This window comes from Ambystoma mexicanum, chromosome 8 (assembly GCF_040938575.1).
Source record: "Ambystoma mexicanum isolate Mex_15411 chromosome 8, UKY_AmexF1_1, whole genome shotgun sequence".
Lineage (NCBI taxonomy): Eukaryota > Metazoa > Chordata > Amphibia > Caudata > Ambystomatidae > Ambystoma > Ambystoma mexicanum.
Window position 1 is genome coordinate 1,424,278,646 of NC_090929.1, and position 26,665 is coordinate 1,424,305,310.

Here is a 26,665-nt window from a genome sequence, read left to right on the forward strand (position 1 = left end):
ACACCTCTACTCGCGGTCTGTGGCAGGTATTCCACTCCATAGCGATTCTCCTCTTCGCAAGCACAAATGCCAGATCTTTAAGTTTACTCACATGCTTGAGTTTTCGTGATCAAGGGAACTTCCCCCTCCCCCTCCTTTCCCCCTCCCCAACAAGCAGGCCCACACTGTGTCCACTGCAATCTGAACCCCTTTCTCTGCTAGTTTCTGTGGCACTTCGCTCCAGAAGCGCTCAATGACCGGGCATGACCAAAACATATGCACCATCCCTGCATTCTCCTCATCACATTTAGGGCATGCTGGTCGTCCTGCATTTTTGAACCTGGATATCCTTTGGGGTGTCATATACGCCCTATGCGTAATGTACAGTTGTATCTGCTTTAATCTCGCATTGCTCGACACCTTCTTATGATACCCCTGGGCTCGTTCCGACATCCCGTCCTCCATCGGGGCTCCTACTTCCGCTTCCCAGTCTTGCCTCAATTGTATTATTTCCTTCCCAACTTTAGACAATCATCTTGTATATTCTAGATATCTCATGTCCCCACCTCCACTATATCATATATCGTGTCTATGGTAGCATCAGGTTCTTCCGCCAGTACCACTTCAGGCCATGTTCTCTTTATTCTCTGCACCATTCTATGATACTTAATATACTGGCCTGTGTGTAATCCAGTTTCCTCGCCGAACACCTCAAAATCTAGGATAGTCCACTCTTGCCAAATATCCCCCATTGTTGCCAACCCAACCGGTTCCCAGTGGTTTCTGATTATCATCCTTAGTTGATTTTCTCCCCTTGCCAATGCAACTAGTGGTACTTGTGGGGAACATGGGGATGGGTTCTCCATCATCGTGCATGCCCTACGCCACATCTTCCACCAAAGTATCATCATCTTGGGCCGCTCTTCCATCTCTGCCTTGGGCAACCACATCATCTCTTTCAAGTAAAACGGGGCCCAGTCTTGTCCAAACAACCTGGACTCAGAGGAAACTTCATCTGAGAGCCATTTAGTAACATATTGCAGTTGGCTTGCTACATAATAGACCTCATAATTAGGCAGCTTTATACCCCCATTCTCATAGAAATTCTGTAGCTTCCAGAAGGCCACCCTGTTCCGCTTGCCATGCCACAGGAAATCCTTGCACATACTGTTCAGTCTAGTGAAGAACCTCTTGGATATCAAGTACGGTATATTCCCAAAAAAGTACAGGAGTCCTAGCAGGACCACCATCTTCAGCATTGCCCCACGTCCCATCATTGCTAAAGGCAGCTTCAACCAGAACCTCATGCATTTTTCGATTTTCTTAATGGCTACTTCCGTGTTGCACCTATGTTCATTCTCCACTGTGTGGTATACATCTGACCCCAAATAATGAAATGTGCTAACCGCCCATGGTATCTGTAACACTGGTAGCTGTTTCAATGGGATCCCTTTATATCTTCCCAGTGGGAACATGCTAGATTTCTGAGGGTTCACCGCTATACCAGACAACCCTGCAAATCTTTCCATCACTTCTAGAATGTATTGGAGGTTTTCCTCCGGGTGTCGCAAATGCAGCAGCATGTCATCCGCATATAGGGAGATCAGATGTCGTTCCTCTCCCACAGAAATCCCCATCGTATCATATTGTTGCCTCAAGTATATCGCTAGGGGTTCTAGGGCCAGTATATAGAGCATTGGGTACCACGGACATCCTTGTCTGGTACCTCTACGGAGTCGCCATCTTTGATACTACTGCTCCCGTTTTAACTCTAGCCAGCGGTTCACTATATAGCATTTCCGCCGACCGCAGATATCCAGGGCCCATCCCATAGCCAGCCAGGGCCGCCAGCAGCTATGGCCATTTGACCGAATCGAAGGCCTTTATTGCGTCCAATGACACAATTGCTATTTCGCCCTCGCTCCCATACTCGATAGAGTCGCCTATGATTGTTAGATATGTGGGACATAGCCTGTCTGATCAGGGTGTATTAGTTTCCCAATAACCCTTCTCAGTCTGTTTGCCAAGACAGAGGTCAGTATTTTGCGGTCTTGATTCAACATTGACAGAGGTCTATATGAACCGCAGCTATGCCCAGTCTTATTAGGTTTAGGGAGCAGTATTATAATCGCTTCTCTAAGTGACTCTGGCAGTCTACCCAACTCGTACGCTTCATTCAGCATTTCTAACAGTGGGGGGGAGCACCTCTTCTTTAAATACTTTAAAGAATTCACTCGGGAGTCCATCAGCCCCCAGGATCTTACTTGTGGGCAACTGTCTCACCGCCTCTTCTAGATCCTCCAAAGTAATCGGCACGTCCAACTCCTCTCTCTCCTCAGCACTTATCTTCGGCAATCCTATATCCTCCAGTGTGTCTGTTATCGTTGTACCACAGCCCTCCCCATCATCTTCATATAGTAGCCTGTAATAGTCTACAAACTCCTGATTAACTCCCTCTTGGGTGTCAGCTACACTACCGTCTTCCCTTGTTATTGACCTAATTGTAGGTCTGGTGGTTTCATTCTTATATAACCGTGCCAAGATCCTTCCTGGTTTATCCCCTCCCGCATGCTGTCTCTATATATTTTTTATAGTTGAGGTTACACAGTCGTTCCCAGTGCTCAGCACATTTCTGCTGCAGCCTGAGTATTAGTTCCATGTCTTCGTTGGTATTATTTTCTCCCCTTAGTGCCTCTTCCAATTCTCCTTCTGTTTCCCTTAGGTCAGCCAGGATCCCTCCTTGCAATCTTTTAGATTTCGCTATGGCTACCCCTCTAATCACAACCTTAAAGGCTTCCCACAACACGCCCGCCGAGTCCACACTGCCAGTATTTGTCTCAAAATAGTTTATGATCTCCTCCCTCATATCCTCCCTAAAAAAGGGGTCTCTCAGTGCCTCTGCCCTGAGGCGCCATGTCGGAATCCTCGCTCTCAGGGGTCGATACTGCCATCCGAGGATCAAAGACGAGTGGTCCGACAGGACCCTTGTTTTATATTCAGCTCGTGTGATCTCTATTATTACCTCTTGCGTGGCAAAGACATAGTCCAGCCTCGTATGTAATTGCTCCGGGGCGGAATAATGCGAGTATTGCCTCGCTTGGGGGTGGCGTGTCCTCCACATATCTCCAAACCCAAAGTCATTTAGCAATGTTTGCAACGCTTTAGCGGCTGGGGTGGGTCTATCCATCTTCCCATCCGATCTATCAACCCTAGGGTTTAGTACACAGTTAAAGTCCCCCCCCCCCAAATCACTGTGCTTCCAACACGCATGCTAAGGTTGGTGCACAGTGTTCTAAAGTATGCTGCTGTATTTTGATTCGGGGCATACATGTTTACAATGATTATCTCCCTGTTTTCCACCAGTCCCCTCATTATGACCATCCTTCCGTCCATCTCAACCATTGTGCGTAACAGTTGAAAGGGGACATGCGGCGCAACCCAGATAAGTACTCCCCTAGCATAGGCTGAATATGAAGAACCCGCCACTACTCCCTTCCACCCTTCCATTTCTTCCCAATCAGCTCCATCCTATCTCGCGTCAGATGAGTCTCCTGCACAGGGCTAGGTCTATTTTTTGTCTACGCAGGTATAACATAACCTTGTTCCTTTTTAAGTGGCTATTAAACCCCCTAACATTCCAAGTAATTATTTTAAGGTCCCCCATGGCCGTTTGGAGTCCCATCCCTTACCCCACCAGTGCAGTACATATCTAGGTTCCTTCTCAATTGTATTCCCCCCATCTATATAGGCTTGTTTCCAAACTCAAACTTCCCATATCTAAAAACACACCAAACCCCACATCCACCCTCCCACCCACCTCCCTTCCCTGTTCCAACAACTCCCTCCCCAACTGTTGCCCAGCTCCATCCCTGGATCTCAGGCACCCCCGCATCTAGCCCTTTCTGGCAATAGTCCGTACTCGCGGCTCAGCAGGGTAAAGTCGCCCTAGTGGCTGTCTTACTACTAATTCCTAGAGGTAGGTTGTGTCCATTCTGCTGCTCCTGATTACTTTAAGTCAACTATGCCTACCGCTACTCAGTTTACTTGTGCATTTCATTCTCTATATTCCAGTCCAACAAAGTTAGTGAGTCCAAAAGTGCAGCAATACTATTCAAATGTTCCACGGTCTCTTACTGGGACTCCCCCCCCCCCCTCATATATACCTTCAGCATTCATAATATCTCCCCTCACTTGTCACGCTCCACATGATCCTGCTCCCCATCTCGCTCCGGGCAGCCTTGCAAATCCAGCCAAGTCGTCGCTCCCTCTGGAGTGTCGAAAATGAGAGCTCTACTTTTGTGTAAAACCTTCAGCTTTGCCGGGTACAAAAGCATGTACTTGATCCCAGCCGTGCGCAGTCTCCTCTTGACCACCACATAGCTGTATCGCTGCCTCTGCACCAACATAGTATAATCAGGATATGCCGTAATGTTGGTGGATGCCCTATCGTTCCACCTTTACGATAGTACTCCAAGAGCTTCTTTATAGTTCCGGATCTTTGCAATTATCGCCTGAGGAGGGGCCCCGGGCTGTGACCCCCATAACATTTACAGATGCAGATCCATGTCCAGCATGCCAAACCAGAATAACAAAATTGAACTCGCTTAGAACAGTGACTGTGCGAGATCGCTTTCCCAGACACCCTTTGGCCAGTTTTGTGGAGGACGATCCGAAGCAGGACGCCTCAACCACCCAGACGTTACATATTTTGTACAACATGGCTTTGTTTACACCATCTATGCTAGCAAGATTAGGATGAACCTCAAATGCTTGTTGTTGGTCATGCCGACTTCAAGAGGATACTCTTAAACATAGGATGTTCTCCTGACTATCTCATGAGGGCTTCTGGAAATCATTATTGCCTTGGATCCTACATACGTGTGGCATCTCCACCCCATTTTCCGCCTTCTCAGTCATAGCTGGTGGGTGCACACTCAACATTCAATGGCAATGTAGTGCAAGGAAATGTATGCACGAATCACAATAGCGATCAAGGTAATGAAATCGAATTAGAAATAATTTTCCCAGACATCTGTGGCAACATGGTGGAACCAGGTTGCCTATGTGCATAATTTGGAAATGTACCTACATGGAAAGGCATCCCATCCTGTGTCAAGGCCAAACGCCTGTTTTTTTGTTAGAAGAGTTCATATTCAAATCTGGGCAATTGTTTTTCATAAATACTAGTTATCATGTAACTATGCATTATGTAACTCCATTGAGTGGGCCTGCTTGCAGAGGTTTAGGGTCTCCGATGTTGGGTTCTAAATTGTGTAACCATGCAGTTTTAATAATCCAGTATGATTTTGCGGCACCCTGCTTGCAATAATTAGTCTCGAGCAACTAGTCTATGTCGAGCAATCTTCGGTAGTAGAAAATATGAACAGTCTTGCTCAATTTTGAGCTTTAAGAGCAAGAAGTATGAACTCAAATGCGACCAAACTGATGACAGAAACAAAAAAAAAAAATCTAAGATCACTGGTACAATACACTTCACAGTAGGGCTAGTATTACATGACCGTTCTGTCGGCGTCCTATTTGAGTTAGAAAATAAATGGACTAATACTCAGCACCAATATCGAGATATGCCGTCCTATGCAAAGCATGAGATTATAAGAAGCTCCACAAGCCTCAGAAATAATAAAATAGATTGGGCGGGTGGTACTTATCAGTTTCTCACGCTCTATATATGGTTACTTCACTCTACTGTTTTTTCCACTGCCAATCTCCTCCTTTCTGTTGAGGTTCTGATGTTGTTCCCATTAAGTGGCATGGCATTTCTTTGAATGTAGATTGCTGGTTTTCTTGTCGATCCAGGTCCTTTGAGAAATGCGATAGTATGGAACACTTTCTTTTGGGATCAAACTCTGTAGAATATGATTTAATGAAGTAGATATAGGTCTCAAAAATATGATTAAAAATTATGGTTCAGCAGTTCTGGAATTGGTGCTTGTAATGTCAGAAAGGGAAAGGCTGAAGAATACGGAGACATGTGCTTCGATACCCAAAGGCCATTTCGCATCATCATAGTATCCAAAGCAAATAAAAATTTAGCAGCTGCGCTAGGGTAGAAGGTTCCCTTAGACATGAGCTTACATCGAAATGGAGAGTCTGGGGAGGAGGACAGCCCAACTATGGCGGAACCAGGGAAAAAGGATATCAGAGATTAATCACCCAGATTTCTAACCCTTCAACCCAATCTCCATGGTGGTGGTCGAAGATGGGATGATATGTTCAAGCTGTCATCCGCAACAGGTCCAACCCACCTGAGGGAGTCAGATTCCCATCACTGGTGTTGCAAGAACTCTATGTTCAAAACTATCATGAAACCGAATAAGCTTCAGAGACTGAATGATGCCAGGGAGAGACATGGAGAAACCTTGACACGGTCCACTTATGTGAATTACATTTTCTTTCTTTTGGTTTGTTTCTATGAAGGCACTTGGTTTGGGATTTAGACTCATGAAGATCACTTGTTTTAAGCACGATTCACGTAAAAGTCTTTCTTGCTTCAACCCTGATCCCAACACAGTGGCATACTCACAACCGTTGAAAATGCCCTACACTGGTTCCCCTGGGTGTTGAAAGGAAGAACCCCAAAAGGCTGGGGTGTAAGGGACAGAGGGAAGGCTCTACCAAATGTATGAGAAAAGTGGGGTTTACGTTGGTTGTCGTTTGATAATAAACCCCATTACTGAACACTCTGATCATCCCATCCTGTGCTTTAGGGCATGACCCAAGGGCAAAGGTTTATGGGTTTGATCCCACCAGTAAGGGCAAGAGAATATTCCACCTATATTCCCTGGCCAATCAGAAAAACCTGACCATTCTCCCACAAACACCAAACCATCACAGATGAGAACCAGGACCCACTGGACTGGTATCAAGCATCCAGTCTGATGATGGTGCAACGTCTACAGCACCAGAGGAACCAAAAAAGAGAAACAGTGAATGTGTCCTTACAGCAGGGCCCTGTTGGACCTTGCACGAAATCTGCGGCATCTCATCTACCATCCACTTCCAAGATAGATGTGAGCTTTGGGAGGATGGGGCAGGAGACTTGCCCAGAGAACAGCGTGAAGATGTTCACGGCACAGGGCTAAAATGGTAACTGGAAAGCAAAGTTTCACGATTCAAGTGTCTTTAAAAAAAAAAAAAAAAGTAAAGCTAATAGTTTAGGCAGAACTGAGAAAACAGTGTGGGCAACTCAAAACCATATAAATAAAGCAGGCCTTCTGGAGGACAGTAAAGCGGTCAGTCCTTCTAGCTCCCTTGGACTCAGCCAAAACAGTCATGCACAGTATTTTGGGGTTTTCTTAGCTCTTTTTGTTGGATGTTTGGCTTTTGTAGAAGTTGTCAGGATACCACTCTTCACTGGATGCATAGCCAGGGCCACCAGCCCTGTCAAACGTCTGGACGTGGCCAAGATGTCAGATTTTGTTGGATCTTGGCCAAGATAGTGCTGGGCCCTCTAGTTGGTTGCCAGGCATAAACTCTTTGTACTCGCCACAGGCCCCCGCCACCATCTCTACCAGCACTTGCGCCTTCACCACCAAGATAAGATCCTTGCCCCTTGACTACTTGTTCCTTGTTTTCTCCTTCTCCTCATTCCCCTTACCTCCTCTCCTCTATGCCACTTCCTGTTCCGCTCATCCTACCCTCCTAGCTTTTCTCTCACTAACGCCCCGATCACTCCCAACTGGTCAGGGTTCTAGCCAGCACCAATTTGACATTCTCTCTACTCGCGTCTTCCCGGTATCTCGTCTCACCCACCTTCATGTCCACTTTACGCATCTTAGGCTTTCTCACAACCTACCCTTTATTGTAGTCTTTCGGTCTCATCTCCAATCCCACTGTCTCATCTCCACTCCCATTATTTTCTACCACCCCTTTTTCAAGGTTACCCAGTGTCTCCATGTCACTGGGCACGCCATGCCCAGTACTAGGCGTTCACCTCTCCAACTGCAATCTTGGAGTGCTAGTCCCCAATTACTTCAGGTGAATAGAGTAGGTATAAGGCAAAATTACCAGGTTACTCATAGTAGTGACCAATTTACTCCTAAGCCATAGTCCCCTTTCCTCCATACTTATGGGACATCTCTCCGTCCTGTGGGACGGGACCGGAGCACTTTGTAAAAATCATTCACATTTTGTCCAAAAATGTGTCCTTCCTCTCATTCCTGCGCGGGGCCGGCACGCGGCCGTAACCTCGCCCACCTTGGCTCCGCCCCGCGCATCGCCCCTCAGTCCTTTTCTTTGCCAGGTCAAAGACCCATTACCAATACAGAGGAACCTTATTAGAGGGGACGGCGGGCGGGCGTATGGAGGAAAGGGGACTATGGACTAGGAGTAAGGTGGTCACTATGGTGAGTAACCTTTTAATACTCCTACGTCCCGTCCCCTTTCCTCCATACTTGTGGGAGATTCCCAAGCACTCCTTACAGGAACTACGGGTGGATGGAATTACCCCTTACTGAAAAAGGTTCTTCAGCACAGCCTGACCAAACTGAGCATCAGCTCTAGAACTCATATCGAGGCAGTAATGCTTACAGAAAGCAGATGGAGAGGCCCAAGTAGCTGTCCTAGCGATGGACTCCCAGGGAACATACTTCTGAAAAGCAACCGCAGCTGCCTTGCCCCGCACCAGGTGTGCACGAATACCTTTAGGAGGTTTCAGCTTTTGGACAGTGAAAGACTCCATGATGCAGGCGGCAATCCACCTATAAATAGTTGCCTTAGGCGCCTGCTTGCCTTGAGGGTTGCCAAAAGTCACAAAAAGTTGTGAAGAACTTCTAAGCTCGGAAGTCCTATCCAGGTAGAACTTAAGAGCTCTTCGGACATCAAGACAGTGTAGAACCCTCTCCGCCTCAGAGGCGGGATTCGGAAAAAAGACCGGTAGAGAGATCGATTGATTCAAATGGAATTCGGTCACTACCTTCGGCAGAAAAGCCGGATTAGTTCGAAGGACTACCTTGTCCTTGTGAAAGACCAAGAAAGGATGCTCCACCGACAATGCCTGCAGCTCACTCACTCTCCTTGCCGATGTGACGGCGACCAAAAAGGACACTTTCCAAGACAAGTACTTGAGGTCCACAGTAGCCATCGGCTCAAAGGGTTTATGGCACAGCGCCGTCAGGACAACATTCAGGTCCCATGGTGGGTGCGGATTACGAACTGGAGGGTAAAGGCGTGTTAAACCAGCAAAATGCCTCTTTACCACTGGGTTAGTCAGAAAATACGAACACTGATCCGTAGAAAGATAAGCGGAGACCGCTGACACCAATGACAGAACCTGAGCCATTTACTCTTGTACGGAGATCTGGTCGAGGGTTTTCTGGCTGCCTAGATAATACGCATGTTATCCGCAAACAAATTCAGATGCTCTAAAAACCTGAACTCAGGCACCATGCCGCCAAGCTGAGCGATTGTGGGGAGGGGTGACACAGCTGCTGCTCCCCCTGGTGGAGAAGATCGGAAGTTACCGGTAATCTGATCGGCGGATAAACCGACAGGTGTTGGAGTTCTGAGAACCAAAACCTGGCTGGCCACCACAGGGCTATCAGTAGAAGAGAACAGTTCACCGAGTTCTTCAAATTCCAAATTGCCCGGTGAACTAGAGGCAGGAGCGGGAAGGCGTAAGCTCTCATGTTGTGCCATGGAATCGCTAGGGCATCCCCCAGAGAGGAGGCTCCCAGCCCCCCTCTGGAAGCAGACAGAGGAAGCTTCTTGTTCGCCGCCGTGGCGAAGAGGTCCACCTGCGGTGTGCCCCAGCGCGAGAAAATCCCTGAGAGGACCTCCACCTTCAACTCCCACTCGTAGCTGACCACTGTCCGCCAGCTGAGGGCATCTGCTGTGACATTCAGCTGGCCCGGGATGTGCACTGCAAGCAGCCAGACACCATGAAGCACGGCCCACTCCCAAATCTGGATGGACAGATCCACGAGGGGGGGGGGGGGGGGGAGACTTCGTTCCCCCCTGCTTGTTGATGTAATACATTGACACCACATTGTCCGTTCCTATGCGGACCACTTTGTTGACAATGACCGGTCTGAACGCCTTGAGCGCCAAGAAAATTGCCAGAAGCTCCAAATGATTTATGTGCAGGAGCTTGTCCTGAGGCGACCAGAGGTCCGAGACCTGAAGGAGATCTAACGTCGCACCCCACCCGAGGAGGGAGGAGTCCGTCATGATCGTCGCCATAGGGACCGGGTCCTGAAACCCCACGCCCCCAGACAGATTGCTGAGAGAAGACCACCAGTCCAGGTCCACTCTCATGGAATCCGGAATCCTTATCCGCATGGAGTCTGGGTCCACTGCCTGACGCCATGAATTCCGAAGGGCCATCTGGGTCCGTCTCATTTTGAGATGAGCAAGAGGAAGAGCCAGCACACACGAGGCCATGAGGCCCAGAAGCCTCGTGAACCACCAGGCCGACATACTCTCGACTGCGCAAACATCTGACACGTGGCCAACAGATCCGCCATTCTGTCCCCGGTCAGGTATACTCTGCAGACGATCGTGTTCCAACGAAAACCCAGAATAATAAGGTCCTGAGAGATCGTCATGGAGGATTTCCGCCAGTTCACCGACAGCCCAAGATGGAACAGGAGCTGAAGGAGAGACTGGAGGTTGCCCGCTGCCGCCAGCGGACAAGGGATGCGTAAAAGCCAATCGTCCAAATAAGGATATACATGGATACCCTGAAGACGAAGACAGGCCGCAATCACCGACATCTTCGTGAAGACACGCAGCGCCGAGCTGAGGCCAAAAGGAAGCACCCGAAACTGGAAGTGCTCCTCTCCCAAAGAGAAACGGAGGTACCTCCTGTGTGGAGCCCAAATCAGGATATGCATGTACGCATCCTGAAGGTCCACCACGCTGAGCCAATCGCCCGCCTGCAACGAGGAGCGAATCTGGCCGGGCGTGATCATCTTGAATTTCTCTTGGGGTAAGGAAAGATTGAACTGGGAAAGGTCTAGGATGGTGAGCAGGCCAGCCTGGTTGGGTTTGGGCACCGTAAACAGCCGGGAGTAGAAGCCTTCCCCTCGCTCCCCAAGGGAAACGGGTTCCACAGCTCTGAGGAGCAGAAGTTTCTGAACCTCTGCCTTGAGGGAAGGTGAGCCAGACAGCTGAAAAGGAGGGTTGAGTGGTGGGGTAGGGGGTAAAGGTAAGCGGAAGCCCGAGCGACTGACAAGACCCATCTGTCTTCTGTGATGGTCTGCCACGCCTCCCAATGAGACGCAATGCGTCCTCCCACCGGGGTCTCGTGCGAGCACGGAAAAACCTCATTTGGCAGGTTTATCGGTGGCGGTGCCACCTGAACCTGATGAGGAGGCCAAGGAGCGGGAGAAATACCGCGTACGCTGTTGTCTACGGTGGTTATTCCCCGCAGGAGTATCCACTCTACGCGATTTGCAGTCGAGGAAGCCCCTGAAACCAGAAGGTCGACTCTGCGATAACCGTCTGAGGTTTGAAAGGAGCTTTAACCAGAACAGACAATGATTTAACCGTCTGAGTGCTATCTTTGGTTTTGGTGAGCTCTACATCAGTAGAAGAATGAAAAAGCTCCTTACCATCGAATGGACGGTCCAATACTTTGTCTTGCACTTCCTTCAAAAACTTAGTGGCATGCAACCACGCTTGCCTCGAGTTATCAACCCCGAGCATCATGCCCCGAGCTGAGGTGTCTATGTGATGAGCCGCAGCCTCCAGGAGATCCTGGGCCAAGACCCTGGCATCGGAAAGGCCACCTCTGAAATCTTCCAACTTCTCGACCGGAATGTGCTCTTCAAACTCCGACAGACCTTTCCACATCCGCATGTTAGCTCCCACCAAAATCAATTCGGCATTGGCCTGCCTGAGTTGCAAGGCCGAATTGGCAAAGATTTTCCTCCCTAGGGAGTCCAGGAGCTTGTCCTCCTTTCCAAAGACCTGAGTAGCCGTCGCGGAAGAGGATGCTGCAGGTCTGGATTGCAGGCCACCACTGTGGAGGGAGGCGGACAAGACGACAAGGCCACTTCCTCCGAAGAGTGCAGCCTGTACCTCGCGTCAATCTTTTTATTGACAAAAAGTCCCGAGTGTAGCTTCTCCCAGACTCTTCGGACCTCGGCCAAAACATCCTTCTGCAGGAAAAGACCGGTACGCTCCAAAGGAGACAGGGTGAACGCCCCAGAAAGCATGCCCTCCTGTGGAACAGGTGCCTCGGGAACCGGGACATCTAAGAAATTCATCATGTCCAGTACCCGGTCATGAAAAGCTCTAACAGAGCGGGGAAGGTCCTCGTTGTCCTGCTCGCCTTGAGGGTCATCTGACAGGTCAGGATCCTGCTGAACCGTGTCAGGCACTGCCTTGTCCACTGGGGACAACAGTGGCAAAGGCGGAAGAGCAGGGGCAGGCACCACGGGCAAGGGAGGCGCCGGCGGAACCACCAGAGGAACGGGTGGAGCCGGGGGCGCTGGTGGACAAATGTCCTTAAAAAGCCCTTTGAAATACTCCCTCATGGGGTCGGTGCACATAAGCGCTTGAAATTTACCGAAAAAAGCATCCTCAGGAGATTGCTTCGGAACCCGAGGCGGCCTCTCATGAGGTGGACAAATCCAGGGACGTAACGGAGAAGGGTGCCACGCCGGGCCCTCCGCCGACGTATCCACATAAATCAAAGGGGCCGCCCCTGCAGGCAACGAAACATTGTGCGGAAGAGGCATCCAGGCGTTCCAATCATAAACGGGCCGGTAAGGATACGCACAAGTGATCTTAGGTTCACCCAAAGGACCGAACCCCACACCAGAGGCCGATGGTGTAGTTGTAGGGGTAGTACCTAAAATGGCCGCCGTTGTCGTGGCGGGAACGGCCGCCATTTTGTCTTCATCTGAGGGGACCTGCGGCACGTGAGGAAGTGAGGCAGGGGTCCCCGTCGATGGGTCAGGGGTCTTAATCTTAGCCTTAACATCAGGAACCTCGGCAGAGCCGGTACTATGAGGCCTGGAATGTTTCTGCGACATACCAACCGCCAACTGAGCCTTCGAAGGAAGGACCTCGGCACTGCCGGTAAAAGAAGAACCTTGCTTCTTTGCCCCCTCAACAGATCTGGTATCACCACAAGAGCGGGAACGGTGAGAAACTGCTTTCACCGACAGGGCCCTGCCCAGCCCCTCAGAACTGTTGGTAGCCTTAGCCTCTGTACGAGGGACCTCGGGCCTAGGCCCGGTAATAGCCTTATCGGCATGGGCCTCGAACATCCGTTCGGTAAACACAAGCCCAACCAAGGCCTCGGGGCGCACCCCGGTATTGTTTTTGAGGGACGCCGAAAGAGAGGCCTCAGAGCAAGCTCCGGTACCCTGTGACTCAGCAGAACTGGGTCTACACACAGCCCCCACAGGAGGGGCCTCAGAAGTTACTCCGGTGTACACAGGCCCCTTACGGAGACCCTCGGAGAAAACTCTGGTAGAACTATTAGGCCGACAGGCACCTCAGGGCGAACCCTGGTGACAGAGCGATCAACGCCGCTCCCGGCTCGAGAGGAACCCGGGAAGGTATCCCCCAGCCGGGGTGCTCTGAAAAGTAAAGAACTTACCGGGCGTTTCTTCTTCTCGTCGATGAACGCCTGAAAATGAGATGGAGGAGTGCGTCGGAACACCTCCTCCCACCGTTCCAACTGACATTGAAGAGCCCGGACCGAAAGGGAGTCACAGTAAAAACAGGAGTCCCAACGGTGTTCCGGACCCAAACACTCTAAACAAAGAGGATGGGGATCCGCCCTTGCGAAGCGACGATGATACGAAGAACAGTCTGGAAAGTCTAATTTAAAAGACAGACAGACTAGACGACGAACGCTAGCGAGAGCCAGAGAGGAAAACAGGAAAGAAAATCTTCCGAGGATGCAAGTGCGTCCGGCCCCGATCGAGCGGAGAAAAGGACTGAGGGGCGATGCACGGGGCGGAGCCAAGGTGGGCGGGGTTACGACGCGTGCTAGGCCCCGCACAGGAAAGAGAGGAAGGACAAATTTTGGGGAAAATTTGGATGCTTTTTACAAAGTGCTCCGGTCCCGTCCCACAGGACGGAGAGATGTCCCATACGTATGGAGGAAAGGGGACAGGAGTAGGAGTAAAATAAATTAAAAAAACAGAACTGGAGTAGGTGGTCCCAGGAGACATGGAGTAATCTGGTAACTTCATCCCACCTGGCTTTCGCCTCCTCACTGAAAGACCTACTCCTCCTCTCCAAGTCTAAAACCATTGTATCACACTGCTTTCCAAAATGCCTAGGCCTCTTTATAGTCGAGCAGATCCATCCATTGTGGTTGCCACATAACCTTCACCTTGGGTTCCAGGTCATGCATTCCTTGCAATTGGGTGTCCAGCAGACAGACTGCAGAAGAGCCAGCTTGCTATGCAATGTAGCCACACTGTTAGAGCTTTTAAATAGAGGGTTGCGGGGCACCATCTTTGTTTCAGTTCTTCTGTGTCCATGGTGCAGACAACTTTGTTGCCACTCACCTTCTTGTTTCACTTTTTTTGGTGCGCATTTGTGCTCATATGTAGAGTTACATTCACAAGCTCCCATGGATCTAATTCACAAGCAGAGGTAACACCAATCTTTTTAAACCAAGTCCTGGTGTTTTCATTGTTCTGCTGCCACAATCACACAGACAGCTACAGGCTGGGAGCCACCTTGCCTTTTCAGCACATTTTCCACTTTGCTTAAACCAGTTCTCTTCTGTAACTTGTTAGCTGGAATGCTAAGAGGGGTTGGCAGGGCATTACAAGGAGACTCTGCAGCTAAAGGACTGCTCAAACAATAGGTGACAGACTGGGGATCCCGCAGATCTTTATTTTATCATCTTCAGGCCTACTTCACGTAGCAGGTGATGGCACACAGCAGCCCCCATGGCTTACCCTGTCCCATCCTCTAGCTTGAAACATGGGACTTTGTCACAGGAGGGAGACAGCAATCTGGACATTTTGGAGACTGGAGACAGGCCCACCTACACTGTATGTGAGCACAAAGAATACTCACAGAGGCACTATTAACACTCCTGCTCCTACTACACAGCTGTGAACAACATAGAATACCTTCACAGGACTTCATCATGGAGACTGGGCTCTTTGAGCCCTCATCCGTGGATTGCCTCACACTCCAGTCACCAACAGAGGAATAATAACCTGCCACAGCCGAAAATACTCGCTGAACTAGACTAAATTGTTTATTCCCTCAATCTATACTTGGGGGGCATTAAGTAATTCAGAAAATCAGGGCCCTATAAAAATGGGACCATGGCTTAACTCTCAATATCAGTGCTAGCCTAATGACTGGAAAGCACCAGAAAGAGGAGAGCCAGAGCAACACAACCCGGGAAGAAGCCAAACCAAGGGAGGGGCAATCCCTGGAAGAGAGCCTGACCCTGGGAGATACCAAAGAGGGGACGGCAGGAGGGGAGAGATACCCAGCTGCCACCTGATGCCTACATCTAAGTTACTGGTGAAACCAAGAGAGCTAGCAGAGGACTGTACCTTAAACACAGGCAGGGGTTGGATCCTGAAAAGATGAAGCCAAGAAGCTACTCTAGAGTGAGACAGAAGCGAAATAGCGAGGAGCAGGAATCCATAACCTGCTAAGGGTGCTTTTTCAGATCCTGGCAGAGGCCACATAGAATAAAGGGAAAAGAGCAAAGAGGCTGCTGAAAGCTATAACTAAGGCTCCCCTTTTTCCATTTTTACACATAACTTTCAGAAATCATCTATTTCTTGTCAATATTTATTCGTAAAAACTCAAGTCTTCTTGGCCTCTCCCTGTGTGGTCATCCATTTATTGCAAGCCAATGAACATGCAAAAGATAGAATGCTGTGTGTAAAGAAAGTAGATGGTTTCCCTTTAAAGCAGGTTAATCTTATGTAGGCCGAGTAATCAGTAATCATAACCTCAGAATTCTCAGGTTGCGTGCCAGGTCATGTTTTTAACAAATAGGTGTGTGCAAGTTAGGAATTCGTAGGGAAGAGTAGCCTTCCTTTAGATGGACGTGAGTCACATTTAGTTAAAGACATCCTAACCCCTTTAGTGCAAGCTTCCTATATGGTTTCTATAGTGATTCCTGGAGACCTTGCATGACAACCAACCTCCCACATTTGACTATTTGGTTGATCCCTATCCTCAGAATGTTCCCAATTGCAGTTTATGAAGTCAGATTTCCAAGTCATGGTTTGCCTACTGCCTTCATACAGAATTCTTCACTAAATCATGCAAGTTATTTGTACTCCGATGGATAGACTGCTTGAAGTGTACGTGTTAAATTGCAACCTAGGTGTTGTTTCTATTTATATATGCAAAGCCTCATGAATTCCACAGATAAATGGCAAAGTGAGTGCTAATCATTATCCTGGGCATACAAAAATACAGGGAAAAGGCAATCTGCTGGAAAGGCTAAATTAAAGGGTGGAAACATGTACACTTTATCAATAATCAGAAAGATGGTTCAATGGAAGCAGATTAAGAAGAAACTTACATGCTCTCCAAGAATCTGGGTGTTTCAAAGGGAAAGCTAATCCATTGTCGATGGCAGCAAGCTTGATGATTGGTTCCTTCACCATAACCCAATCCATATCCTAGGAAAAGAAATGTTACTCAATCATCAAGAAAATATGATTCTTGGGACCAATCTGGGGAACCCTCTCCATCCCCGCCCCAATACGCTCAAATCGTGGCATGAATAAGTTTGTAAATTAGACAGGTCGGTCCAGATCCATCATTCCACAAGCAGCCATTAGAGACATTTAGGGAAGACAAACTACAAGGATTTGGTTTCAATTAGAATTAACTTGTCATGCTAAATAAAAACACCAATTATTCTCAAGCCACCTACTCTCACAGCAAACCCACGAACACTTAAACGTTGAGATCCTGCACTCATTTTATACATGTTTAAGGAAAGATGCTGTGAAGTGTGCTGTCTGTGAAGCAAGATTTAAAATGCAGACAACACAAATCATTTGAAGGGGTGAGATGGCAGCTTCCAAATGGTGTATGGTTGTAATCCTTCAGTATGTTATGAGAAGTCATTTATAATGCACATGAAAGCAAGTGTTTCTAGGTGGGACAAGACAAGGAAGGGGAAGGCAAAGGGGAACAAAAACAATCTTACTAGGCCTTGTGTCATTCACATAGGGCAAGGGGGAGAAAAAGGAGAGTGCAAAGCAAAGCTCAAATAATTTCTGCCAGGGTGGCCGGTTCAAAGTAAGAGGAGGAGGCAGGGGACCGTAGGGTTGCAGATACAGTCCCTATTGCGCGGTAGGCCTGGAGGAAGTGCATGGGGCTACTGGTCGTGAAGGAGCCTGGTCCCCATAAGGTGGGTTCAGAGGGAGGTCAGGTAACCAGTTAGTGCAGCAAACAAGATCATCAGGAGAGAGAAAGCAGAAGCGAAAAGGAATGTCTGGAGTTGCTTCCGGAACCGGAGGTGGTCCTGCTCAAGTTTGAGAGGCGCAGGGAGGAACTAGCCAAGGAGAGAGATTTATCCCCCTCTCTCTGCCTGGAGAAGTGTCTGACCCTCAGAGTTGGAGGTGGATGAGTGGAGGGGTCGAGAAGGAAAGTGCTTAGGAAGAGTTGGATATGGTGTGGTCCCCGGCCCCAGAAAGCCTTGTGGACAATGCAGAGGGTCTTGAACTTGATCCTTGCAGCCACCGAGAGCCAGTGGAGAGATTTCAGGGCTGGAGAGATACGATGCCTGACACCCTGGGTAAGAGGCCAAGGACAAGTCTCGCAGTCCTGTTCTGGATTAGTTGCAGAGGGCAAAGAGTAGAGGCAGGCAGATTTAGAAAGAGGCTATGTATGTAGCGCTTAGAAAGGACCTTTCAAGAAAAAAAAAAACTAACTTACAGGTAGAAAGGCATTAGCACCTTTAACATATCGAGCATGGGAGATGCTTGGCAAAGAAACGTCCCTGTGGACATCTGCATCGAACATATGGTTTGTTCACATTTTAGGGCAGAGTCAGGCGCTCTAGCCTCACATGCAAATCTTTATTAGACTTGATGTAATGGGAAATTACACGTCTGATAGTAAAAACACTAGGGCGTGAAGAGGTGCATTTGTAGATTTGGAGCACTGCACCTATGAGAATTATGAAGGGAAGCTGCCACTGAATCTCAAGATGGAAAAAGTTAAATCAGTAAAAGTGCAGTAACTGAAAACCAGAGGCAAAAACCGGAACCACAAGCAGCTGCACAATGAAAAAGTGAGGTAGAACAGCATGCACCATTGGAAGGTTATTCGAGAGACTGCTAGGGGGCTCGGAACAAGATGGACACATACAGAGTAGATCCTTTCCCGTCCCATATTGAGAGGACTTGAGATGGCCCACAGAAGTCTGTTGTGGCAACAAGGATCGGAAACTGTGGACCTCTCATCCTGGAGTTTCTTAGACCTGCCCCTATATCCCTCCTACCCACCACTGCATCCGATTTGGTGGTGCAATTGGAATTGAGGTAGATTGTGCACAGCCTGGCCTTGAGACGCAGTGAGGCTTAGGGTCAGCGTACACTCGCTGGCCCTGTCGGAGTGGCAGTGCAGAGAAAAAGCACGAGAGGCAGGGGCCAGTGGCGGCCTGGGTGAAGACTGCAGAGCAATCTCACTACTGGTCAGGTAAGGATCGCTTACCATGGGGAAAGATCTATAAAAGGGACGAAGGACATGGCACCGTGCCCAGTTTGATGCATGTGGGCTGGAGGTATATATTAGAGGCTGGCTGCCTGGGGCAGTCCAGACTGAGAAATTGGTCCCGGCAGGTCATGTGTAACACGCCGAGGACAGTGTGGAAGTTAGCATGGTAGAGCACAAGTCTACATTGACCACGAAGGAGAGTGGAGACTCAGTCTTGTGGTTTCTAGGGGCTCCTGATCTGCCTGAATTTGGGTGAATCTTCAGGCCCAACGTGTAAGAAGAGGTACAGGCATGGGATTCGAGTGAACCTAGTGATACTGGGACTATGCAAGGTTGCAGATCTGTTATGTTAGGTACATTTGTAGTGTGCAAATACACCAAAAGGCATCTTGGCGTGGGGAATAACACATAAAGACAACCTTGGAAACCACAACCAAGTAAACGTTGCTAGAGAAGAGAGCCCTGACTGGAATGTATGGAAAAAACTTCTCCTGGAGGAAGCCTGCAGCTACCTTATAGTAGGCCTGGTCAACTAGGCACAAGGATTTAAAGACCATCCTTTTTTCCTCTGGAAGCCAGTGAAGAGATCTGAAAACTGGACTAATGTGGGAACCATAAGAAGTGCAGTGGCTACCCGAGCCAAGCCGCAAGATTCTGCAACAGCTGAAGTCGTTGGATCAGACCACTGGGCGGGGCTAGATACAGAGCATTGCAGTAATCTAGGTGACTAGTAACAAGAGAAGCAACCACTGCCAGGTAAAGGTGGGAGGCACTTAAGGCGAAACCCTGCAAAGCACCTTCAGTAAGAAATGGCATGTTTTGCAAACTGCGCTAACCTGAGAACCATAGAGAGAGAAGATGAAAGATCGACCACAAGGTTTTTCACTACCGTCTCTGGAGTAGGAAAATCACCAAGAAATGAGACCAAGAGCCAATATCAGAAGAAGCATCCAACACCAGGACCTCCTCCTTATCCCTGTTAAGTTGAAGCTAGTTGTTGCTCATCCAGCTGTTCACGGCCCCCAGGCACTCACACAAGCAGGACGACACTTCTGCCTGGTCAAGATCCAAGCGGACCAAGATCTACATGTCGTCCATGTAAGAGTAGCACCTGAAGCCGTGAGCGCGGATAAGCCCAACCATGGGCTGGGCATAAATGTTAAATAACATAGGGGACAAGGCGGATCCCCGAGGAACACCACAGGACAGGATGAAGGAAGGAGAAAGAAAGGGAGGTAAAGATAGTGATTTGGCACTGCCAATAAGAAAGGAGGTGAACCACGCCAGGCAGGCACCCGTGAGGCCAACTGAGGCCAGGAGGGACAGGAGTGGTCAACCGTGTCGAAAGCCGTTGACAGATCGAGCAATATCAGGGCACCCACATCCCCTCAGTGAACCAGCTTGGCCAGATTGTCCACAACTGATACCAAGACACTTCCGGTGCCTCTCCCTGTCCGCAATCCTGACTGAAAGGGCTCAAGCAGAGAAGAAGAGTCAAGAAAAGAAGAAAGAAGAGGGGATGCCAAAGAGAAGCAGTCAAGAAGTTTCATAAAGAAAGGGAGCAGAGAAATAGGATGAAAGTTAGCCAGGGCAGACACATGCAGTGACAGCTTTTTAAGAGGGGAGCCACAATGGCTTGCTTGAGTTCTCCAGGGATACATTCCAATTGACAGGATAGGTTGGCATCTTGCGCAACCCAAGAGATTATTTCCAGCAGAATGTCCTTCAGGACACTTAGAGGAACAGGGTCAGAGGGAGCCGCAGATTTTAACTGACGTATGCCCTAGATACTGCCTTGTTAGAAAATACAGGAAAACTTGACCAAATGGAAACAGCCTGCGGACCAAGATTACCTGAGGTCGAAGGAGTAGTAATCTGATCCAATTGGATGCAATGACGTATAACCTCTATCTTAGTGTGAAAGAAGTTAGTCAGGGCGTCACAACATGGCTGAGAAGGGGCTACTACTGGCACAAACCGTGCTGTGGATGAGAAAGATTTAACTACTGCAAATAACTCCTTAGAGCAGTGAAACAATTCTGCTTAGCCAGCTGGATGGCTGGATGATACTTCTTAGGAAGTATGTCAAAGGACACCTTTTCATTAGGGCTATAAAACAAGCACCACTTACCTTCAGCTTGTCTTAACTCCTATCGGGCCATCAACTCACGCCCCTGGCGCCCTCCCTTACATCCGCATTCCCTGCACCCCCCACGCCCTCATCCTCCTGTGGTGCAATTGGCCTTAACCAGTGTCACCATCTGTGTGGCATATACAGCCCGCCAATTTCTCCTTAGAACAGCTGGTGGACATGGTGTATCCAGAAGGGGTGCCCCAAACACCAAAAAAGGAACTAAATAATGGTCAGACCAAAGAACCTGCTTAGCTGGTAAAACCAACAGACTAGAATCGGTAGAACATACCAAGTCTAAGATACCCCCTTGCTGATGGGTAGGCTCCAAAACACACTGGGTAAAACCTAGGTCAAGCAGTGCTTCAAAAAAGTGATGCAACCTTGGAGCATGAGGAAGGTTATACCCAATGTTCAAGTCACCTAATATAAGGTTATGATATTTGACCTGTAGTGAGGCTACCAATTCACAAAAATCCTGCAGAAATCTGGTATGAGGTCCAGGAGGACGATAAACAATTAGAAACTTTATAGAATAGAAGGCAAAGACTGTCAGATGTACCAAAAAAAGCCACCATAGCCAAGCCATGGGCTAATGAAATAAGGGAAACATTTGAGATGTTTACAAAATAATGGCGACCCGCCCACCCCCTGGATTACAAGAAGCTCTATTCCTGATGGATAATTCTATAATCCTGCGGAAGCATATGCGGAAACAAGGGAGCCGATGTCTCACAGAGCCATGTTTCCGTAAGACACACTATATCAGGACTATCTTTGCTTAAGAATTCATAAACATAATCAACTTGAGCAACCAAGAAACAAATAGGCACTTAAACATGGACTTGCACATACAGGAGTGTTGATTGCAAGGTCAGGCGAATTAGAAGGCCTGTAACCTAGCCACGAAGTAGGACATTGGGGACATCCTGGCAGAGATCAAAGCAGTGTGTGGCCTCTATAGCCAACCTCAAAGGGCGGGTTGAGACGATTGAGGATAAAATGGAAGGCCGGAAAAATAATCAATTGAATACAGATTTGGTTTGAAATCAGGTTGGATGCCAGGATGACCCTGGTAGAAGCAAGGGAGGGGGGAGGAGGAAGTTCTTTTGAAGATCGATGAGACTTGTGAACAGAGAAACAACCTTCAGATCCTTGGTCTGAAAGAGTGGCAGGGAGCCCCTCGGGGACGTGGAGGTGCGGATAAGGGAGATAATCAACAGCCTTACTGAAAAGAAGGGGCGGAAAGAAGTCTTGCTGGAGCAGGCTCACAGAGGAGGGAAGGCCTATGGCAAGGGCAGTCTTAATAGTTGTCCTATTTCAGCGCTATACAGAGAAGGTGGAGGGGTTGGTTCGTGGTAGGTCTATTCAAGACTTGATGCACGAAGGGAGGGCCATTCGAATTTTCCAGGACCTATCGGGTCTCACTTTGACCGTGAGAAGAGATTGGCGCTATGGCTTTTGATTAAATGAATCGGATATCGCTGGGTGTATCCTTTTGTGCCGGTGTTTGAATATGAGGGGGAAGCCTACAGGATCACCAAGGCCTCCCAGACGCTCGGCCATCTCTCTTGTCAAGGGACCTTGTTCTCAACGCCTGGGAGAGGCGGACATGTCAGACAGAGGTTAAAGACAGCGGGGGCTGGCGCAGCAAAAAAGACATGAGAGGCAGGAAATTCATGAGACTGAACACCCCTTCCCTGTGAAATGATGGACAGAAATGGAGGGGGTTGAGAAGTCCAAGGTGCTCATGTGTGTGGCCGTTTTACCGGGCCATGAGACACAAGGCGGTGGAAGGAAATATGCTCTAGGGGCCCACTTTTTTAGTTGGGCATCTCAGGGGTCTTGTTGGGGATGTTTTGCTCGAGAGTTTGAGAGCTGCCTTGGATATCCTTTTGAAGTAGACCCGACAGTGTGGGGGAGCGGAGGCAGGTGAAGGGTGGACAGGTGGGTGAGGTAGTCTGGGGATCTGGGCAGACTAAGAGGGGTGATGTTGGGATTGTTCACCATAAAAGGCTATATTTCCTTAATCGGGGAGGGGGTCACTAGGTGGCAGGAGGGGCATGTCCTGGTGATTTGGGGAGAATTGGCAGGGGTATGGGTAGTGTTGGCCTCAGTCTTCTGTCCAAACCACGGGCAGCTACCTTTTCTGTCAACAAGCATTGAGTGCAGCATTGGCAGTGGGTAGAGATGTGGTAATTGTGGGTGGGGACTTCATGGGTGGATAAGGATCTCGACAGATGCTTGCTAAAGGAGCATAGCGGGGAGCCCATGCCAGACCAGGGAGGGTGCTTTGGATGCATCCTTAGAGATATGGGTTTGTCTGATATTTGGAGGAATTCTCACCCCCGGGTGAGAAGCCCAAGTTACTTAACCCTGGTAACATTCTTTCGACTGGATGTTCCTCCCACGTATTCCTCACCTTTGATATTTCATATCTCGCCAGCTTTGCTGCTTCAGAAAAAAAAACCTCTCCGCAGAGGGCGCTGTGCACGATGTTGTGGCATCAATGTCCCTCGAGGGCCGCCGTCAACGTCATCAGCAGTATAAATATCTTGTGCAGCGCCCGTTTCAGTTCTGTTTTTCGTTCCATCAATCGAGGAACTAACTAGGCGTACTCCCAGACTGCAAGCTCTCAGGAAACACAGAGTGTAATTCACGTAAATTGTACGGTAAGGTAGGCTGGGAGGGGTGATGAGGAATACGTGGGACGAACATCCAGTCGAAAGTACGTTACCCGGGGTAAGTAACTTGTTCTTCAAATGGATTGTGTCCTTCTTTGATAGACTCCCAAAGCAGTGACAATTTGAAGGGAGTACTATTTAAATTAATCGTGAATGGAACAATGGATTGCCTTAGCAAAAAGACCTTGAGTGGAAGAAGTGTCCAATCAATAATGCTTAATGAATGTATGAATGGACGACCAAGTCGCCGCTGAGCAGATGTCAATTATGGGGACACCACTTTGGAGAGCCGCAGACGTTGCCATGCCCCTCGTGGAATGAGCTTTTAGCCCTTCTGGCGGGTCCTTTCCTGCAGGTCTATAGCATTCTCCAATAGGCAGTGTAATCCACCAGGATACGGTTTGCTTAGTTACTGCAAGGCCCAATTTACGGCCGGTATATCCCACAAAAAGTTGATCATCATGGAAAATGTTTGCCATTCTTGCAATATAAAATTTTAGAGCCCTTTTTCATTCTAGCCTATGCAGCCTCTCCTCCTCCTTGCCCAAATGAGGAGGAGGGTAGAAAGTTGGTAGTGTTATCTTCTGTGTCAAATGGAAGTCCGACTACTTTCGGCAGGATTGAGGTTTTACTCCGAGGACTACCTTCTCCTTATAAAACATAGTAGGAGGAGGCTTGCACAAAAGAGTCTGCAACTCACTTACCCTGCGGGCTGATGTTAATGCCACAAGAAGTGCAGTTTACAGAGTTAAGAGCCTTAACCGCCAGGAATGTAAAGGCTCGAAAGGGATACAAGTTAGAAATGTTAACACAAGGTTTAAATCCTAAGCAGGGACATGAAATGGGACTGGAGGGTACACATTAGTGAGTCCCTTCAGAAACTGAACAATTAAAAGGTAATTTGAAATAGGAGACCTCTTCAGAGGAGCGCTTAAAATCTTAAAGCGCCGCCAGGTATCCTTTTATGGTTCCAATCTGGAGCCCCAGATTAGCCAAATGCAAGAGGAAAGTAAGCATCATAGGAGTGCCACATTGACGAGGGTCCACATTCTTGTCCTTGCACCAGTTACTGAATTTATTCCAACGACACCGGTACAAGGATTTGGTTGCTGGCCTTCTGGCCGAAAGCAAACTCTCCATTACGTCATCCGGAAGGTCCCAATCCTTATATCTCAGCCTCTCAGAAAACATGCGTGAAGGCCAAGTGTCTTGACCTGTGGATGGAGACCCCCAACCTTCCTCTGGCAAGAGAAGATCCTCTCTATTGGAGGGCAGATGGACATGTCCAGAAGGTCCGGGTATGTCTTCCTGGCCCAATCCGGAGCAATTAGGATCATGGATTTCCCAAACTTTCTCAACCTCCTGATCACGTGAGGAATGACGGGGACTGGAGGAAATTCGTACAGTAGAGGAAATTCCCAGACCACCACAAACGCGTCTCCTAGAGCTCCTCTTGGGGAAAATTCCCTTGAGCAATACAGCTCACACTTCCGGTTAGTACCAGTCACAAACAGATCCACTTGAGGGGTTCCCCAAAGGGTGAAGATCTCCTAAGCTAGTTCCCACTTGTTGCTATGTTCTGCTCTCCGGCTAGGTGAACTGCCGACAGATTCCGTCTCGTCTTTCCCCGAACCAAAGCTGCATTGCCTCTCTGCAAAGTAGTAGTGACCCTAAACCACCTCTCTTGTTGTAGTACATGGCCACTGTGTTGTCCGTCATTATCAGGAAATGTTTTCCCTGTACAGAGGGCAAGAAGGCCTTCAGCGCTAGTCTGATTGCCCTCACATCCAACATACAGACCAACGACCGCCGATTGTCAGTTCGTGAGTGAGGCGTCCGTCACTACCGTTATCTCCGGCCATGGTTGCCAAAAAGATTCTCCCTTGAGAATGTTATCCTTGCAAGCCCACCAAAGAAGGTCTTGAGCAACTGTGCTCAGAACTTGCAGTTGATCCGACATATTCCCTGAAAATTGGGACCACTGAGTCCTGAGAGCCCATTGAAGGGATCTCATTCTCAATCGGGCCTCTGGCACCAGGATAATGCAGGATGCCATGAGACCAAGCAACCTCAGAAAATCGAAGGCCGGAAGATGCTGGGCATTCTGGACTTCTGCTACCATCTGCTGAATTGAGCTCTCCCCTTGGGAGGCAAGGCTTTCCCCGAGGAATTATCCAACACCGCTCCGATGAATTGGAGTCTTTGAAATTGTATCATATGGGACTTCTTGTAATTGAGGGAGAAGCCCAGTCTGTGTAGGGAATGGCAGGTGATACTGAGATGTCCCTGGCCTTGCTCGGGTGAATGAGCACAGGTCAGCCAATCATCCAGGTAGGGATACAAGTAAATTCCCCCTCTCCTGGGACTCGCTGCCACTACCGCCATCAGCTTGGTCAAAACCCTTGGGGCAGAACTCGAAATGGATAATGAGAACCGCCAACCGCAGGTTCTTCCGGTGCTTGAGATGGATTGGCACATGAAAGTAAGCATCCTGAAGATCCAATTATACCAACCAGTCTTGGAGTTGGATAGCCTGAAGGATCTGAGAAAGGGTAACCATCTTGAACTTGTGCTTCCTGAGGAACTTGTTAAAGTTTCTTAAGTCCAAGATGGTTCCCAATCCTTGGTCCTTCTTGGAAATGAGAAAATAGGGGGAATACCAACCCTTGTTCCTCTCTGCTACAGGTACTTGTTCTATTGCACCTTTCTCTAGCAGAGTTAAAATGTCCTGCACAAGGAGCGGATCTGGAATTTTGACAGAGTTGGTTCCCAGTGGATGATCCTGAAAAGGAAGGCAGTAACCTTGGGCATTTGTTCAGATGCCGAGAGATTCTGCCTCCCACAGGGGCCTTGTGGGTCAAGGCCTCAGAGTGGTTTAGAGGCGGCTGCAGCAGCGGCTGAGCGTAAATATGCCACTCCAGGGGCTCATTTAGCACCCCTTCCTCATCCACCACGAGGGAATCCTCTTTGCCCCCTTTGTCCGGTCTGTCCTCTTCCTCTACCCACTGAGAAATAGAACTGAAAAGAACGACCCCTCCAGGAAGATGAGCCTGAATAGGGTTGTTGAGGTTGTCGAATGGAGGCGCTAAGGGACTTAACCGCCGCATTGGAGGGCTGCAGCTTTTCCAGACTCAAATCCACCTTGCTGCCGAACAACCTCAAGCCGTCGAACGGTATGCTGAGCAGTCTGGCCTGCACGTCCGGTGCAAACCCAGACTTTCTC

At 48.8% G+C, this 26,665-nt stretch overlaps 1 protein-coding gene across 2 annotated transcripts in view; it reads right to left on the reverse strand.

Annotated features, from left to right (window-relative positions):
* The window catches only part of PI4K2A (phosphatidylinositol 4-kinase type 2 alpha), a 362,467-nt gene that overhangs the window by 120,032 nt on the left and 215,770 nt on the right, over positions 1-26,665 (reverse strand). For both annotated transcript variants that reach the window (XM_069611565.1, XM_069611564.1), the window contains exon 6: positions 16,478-16,577. In XM_069611565.1, the coding sequence (XP_069467666.1) occupies positions 16,478-16,577 (100 nt within the window). The remainder of the gene's footprint in view (positions 1-16,477; positions 16,578-26,665) is intronic.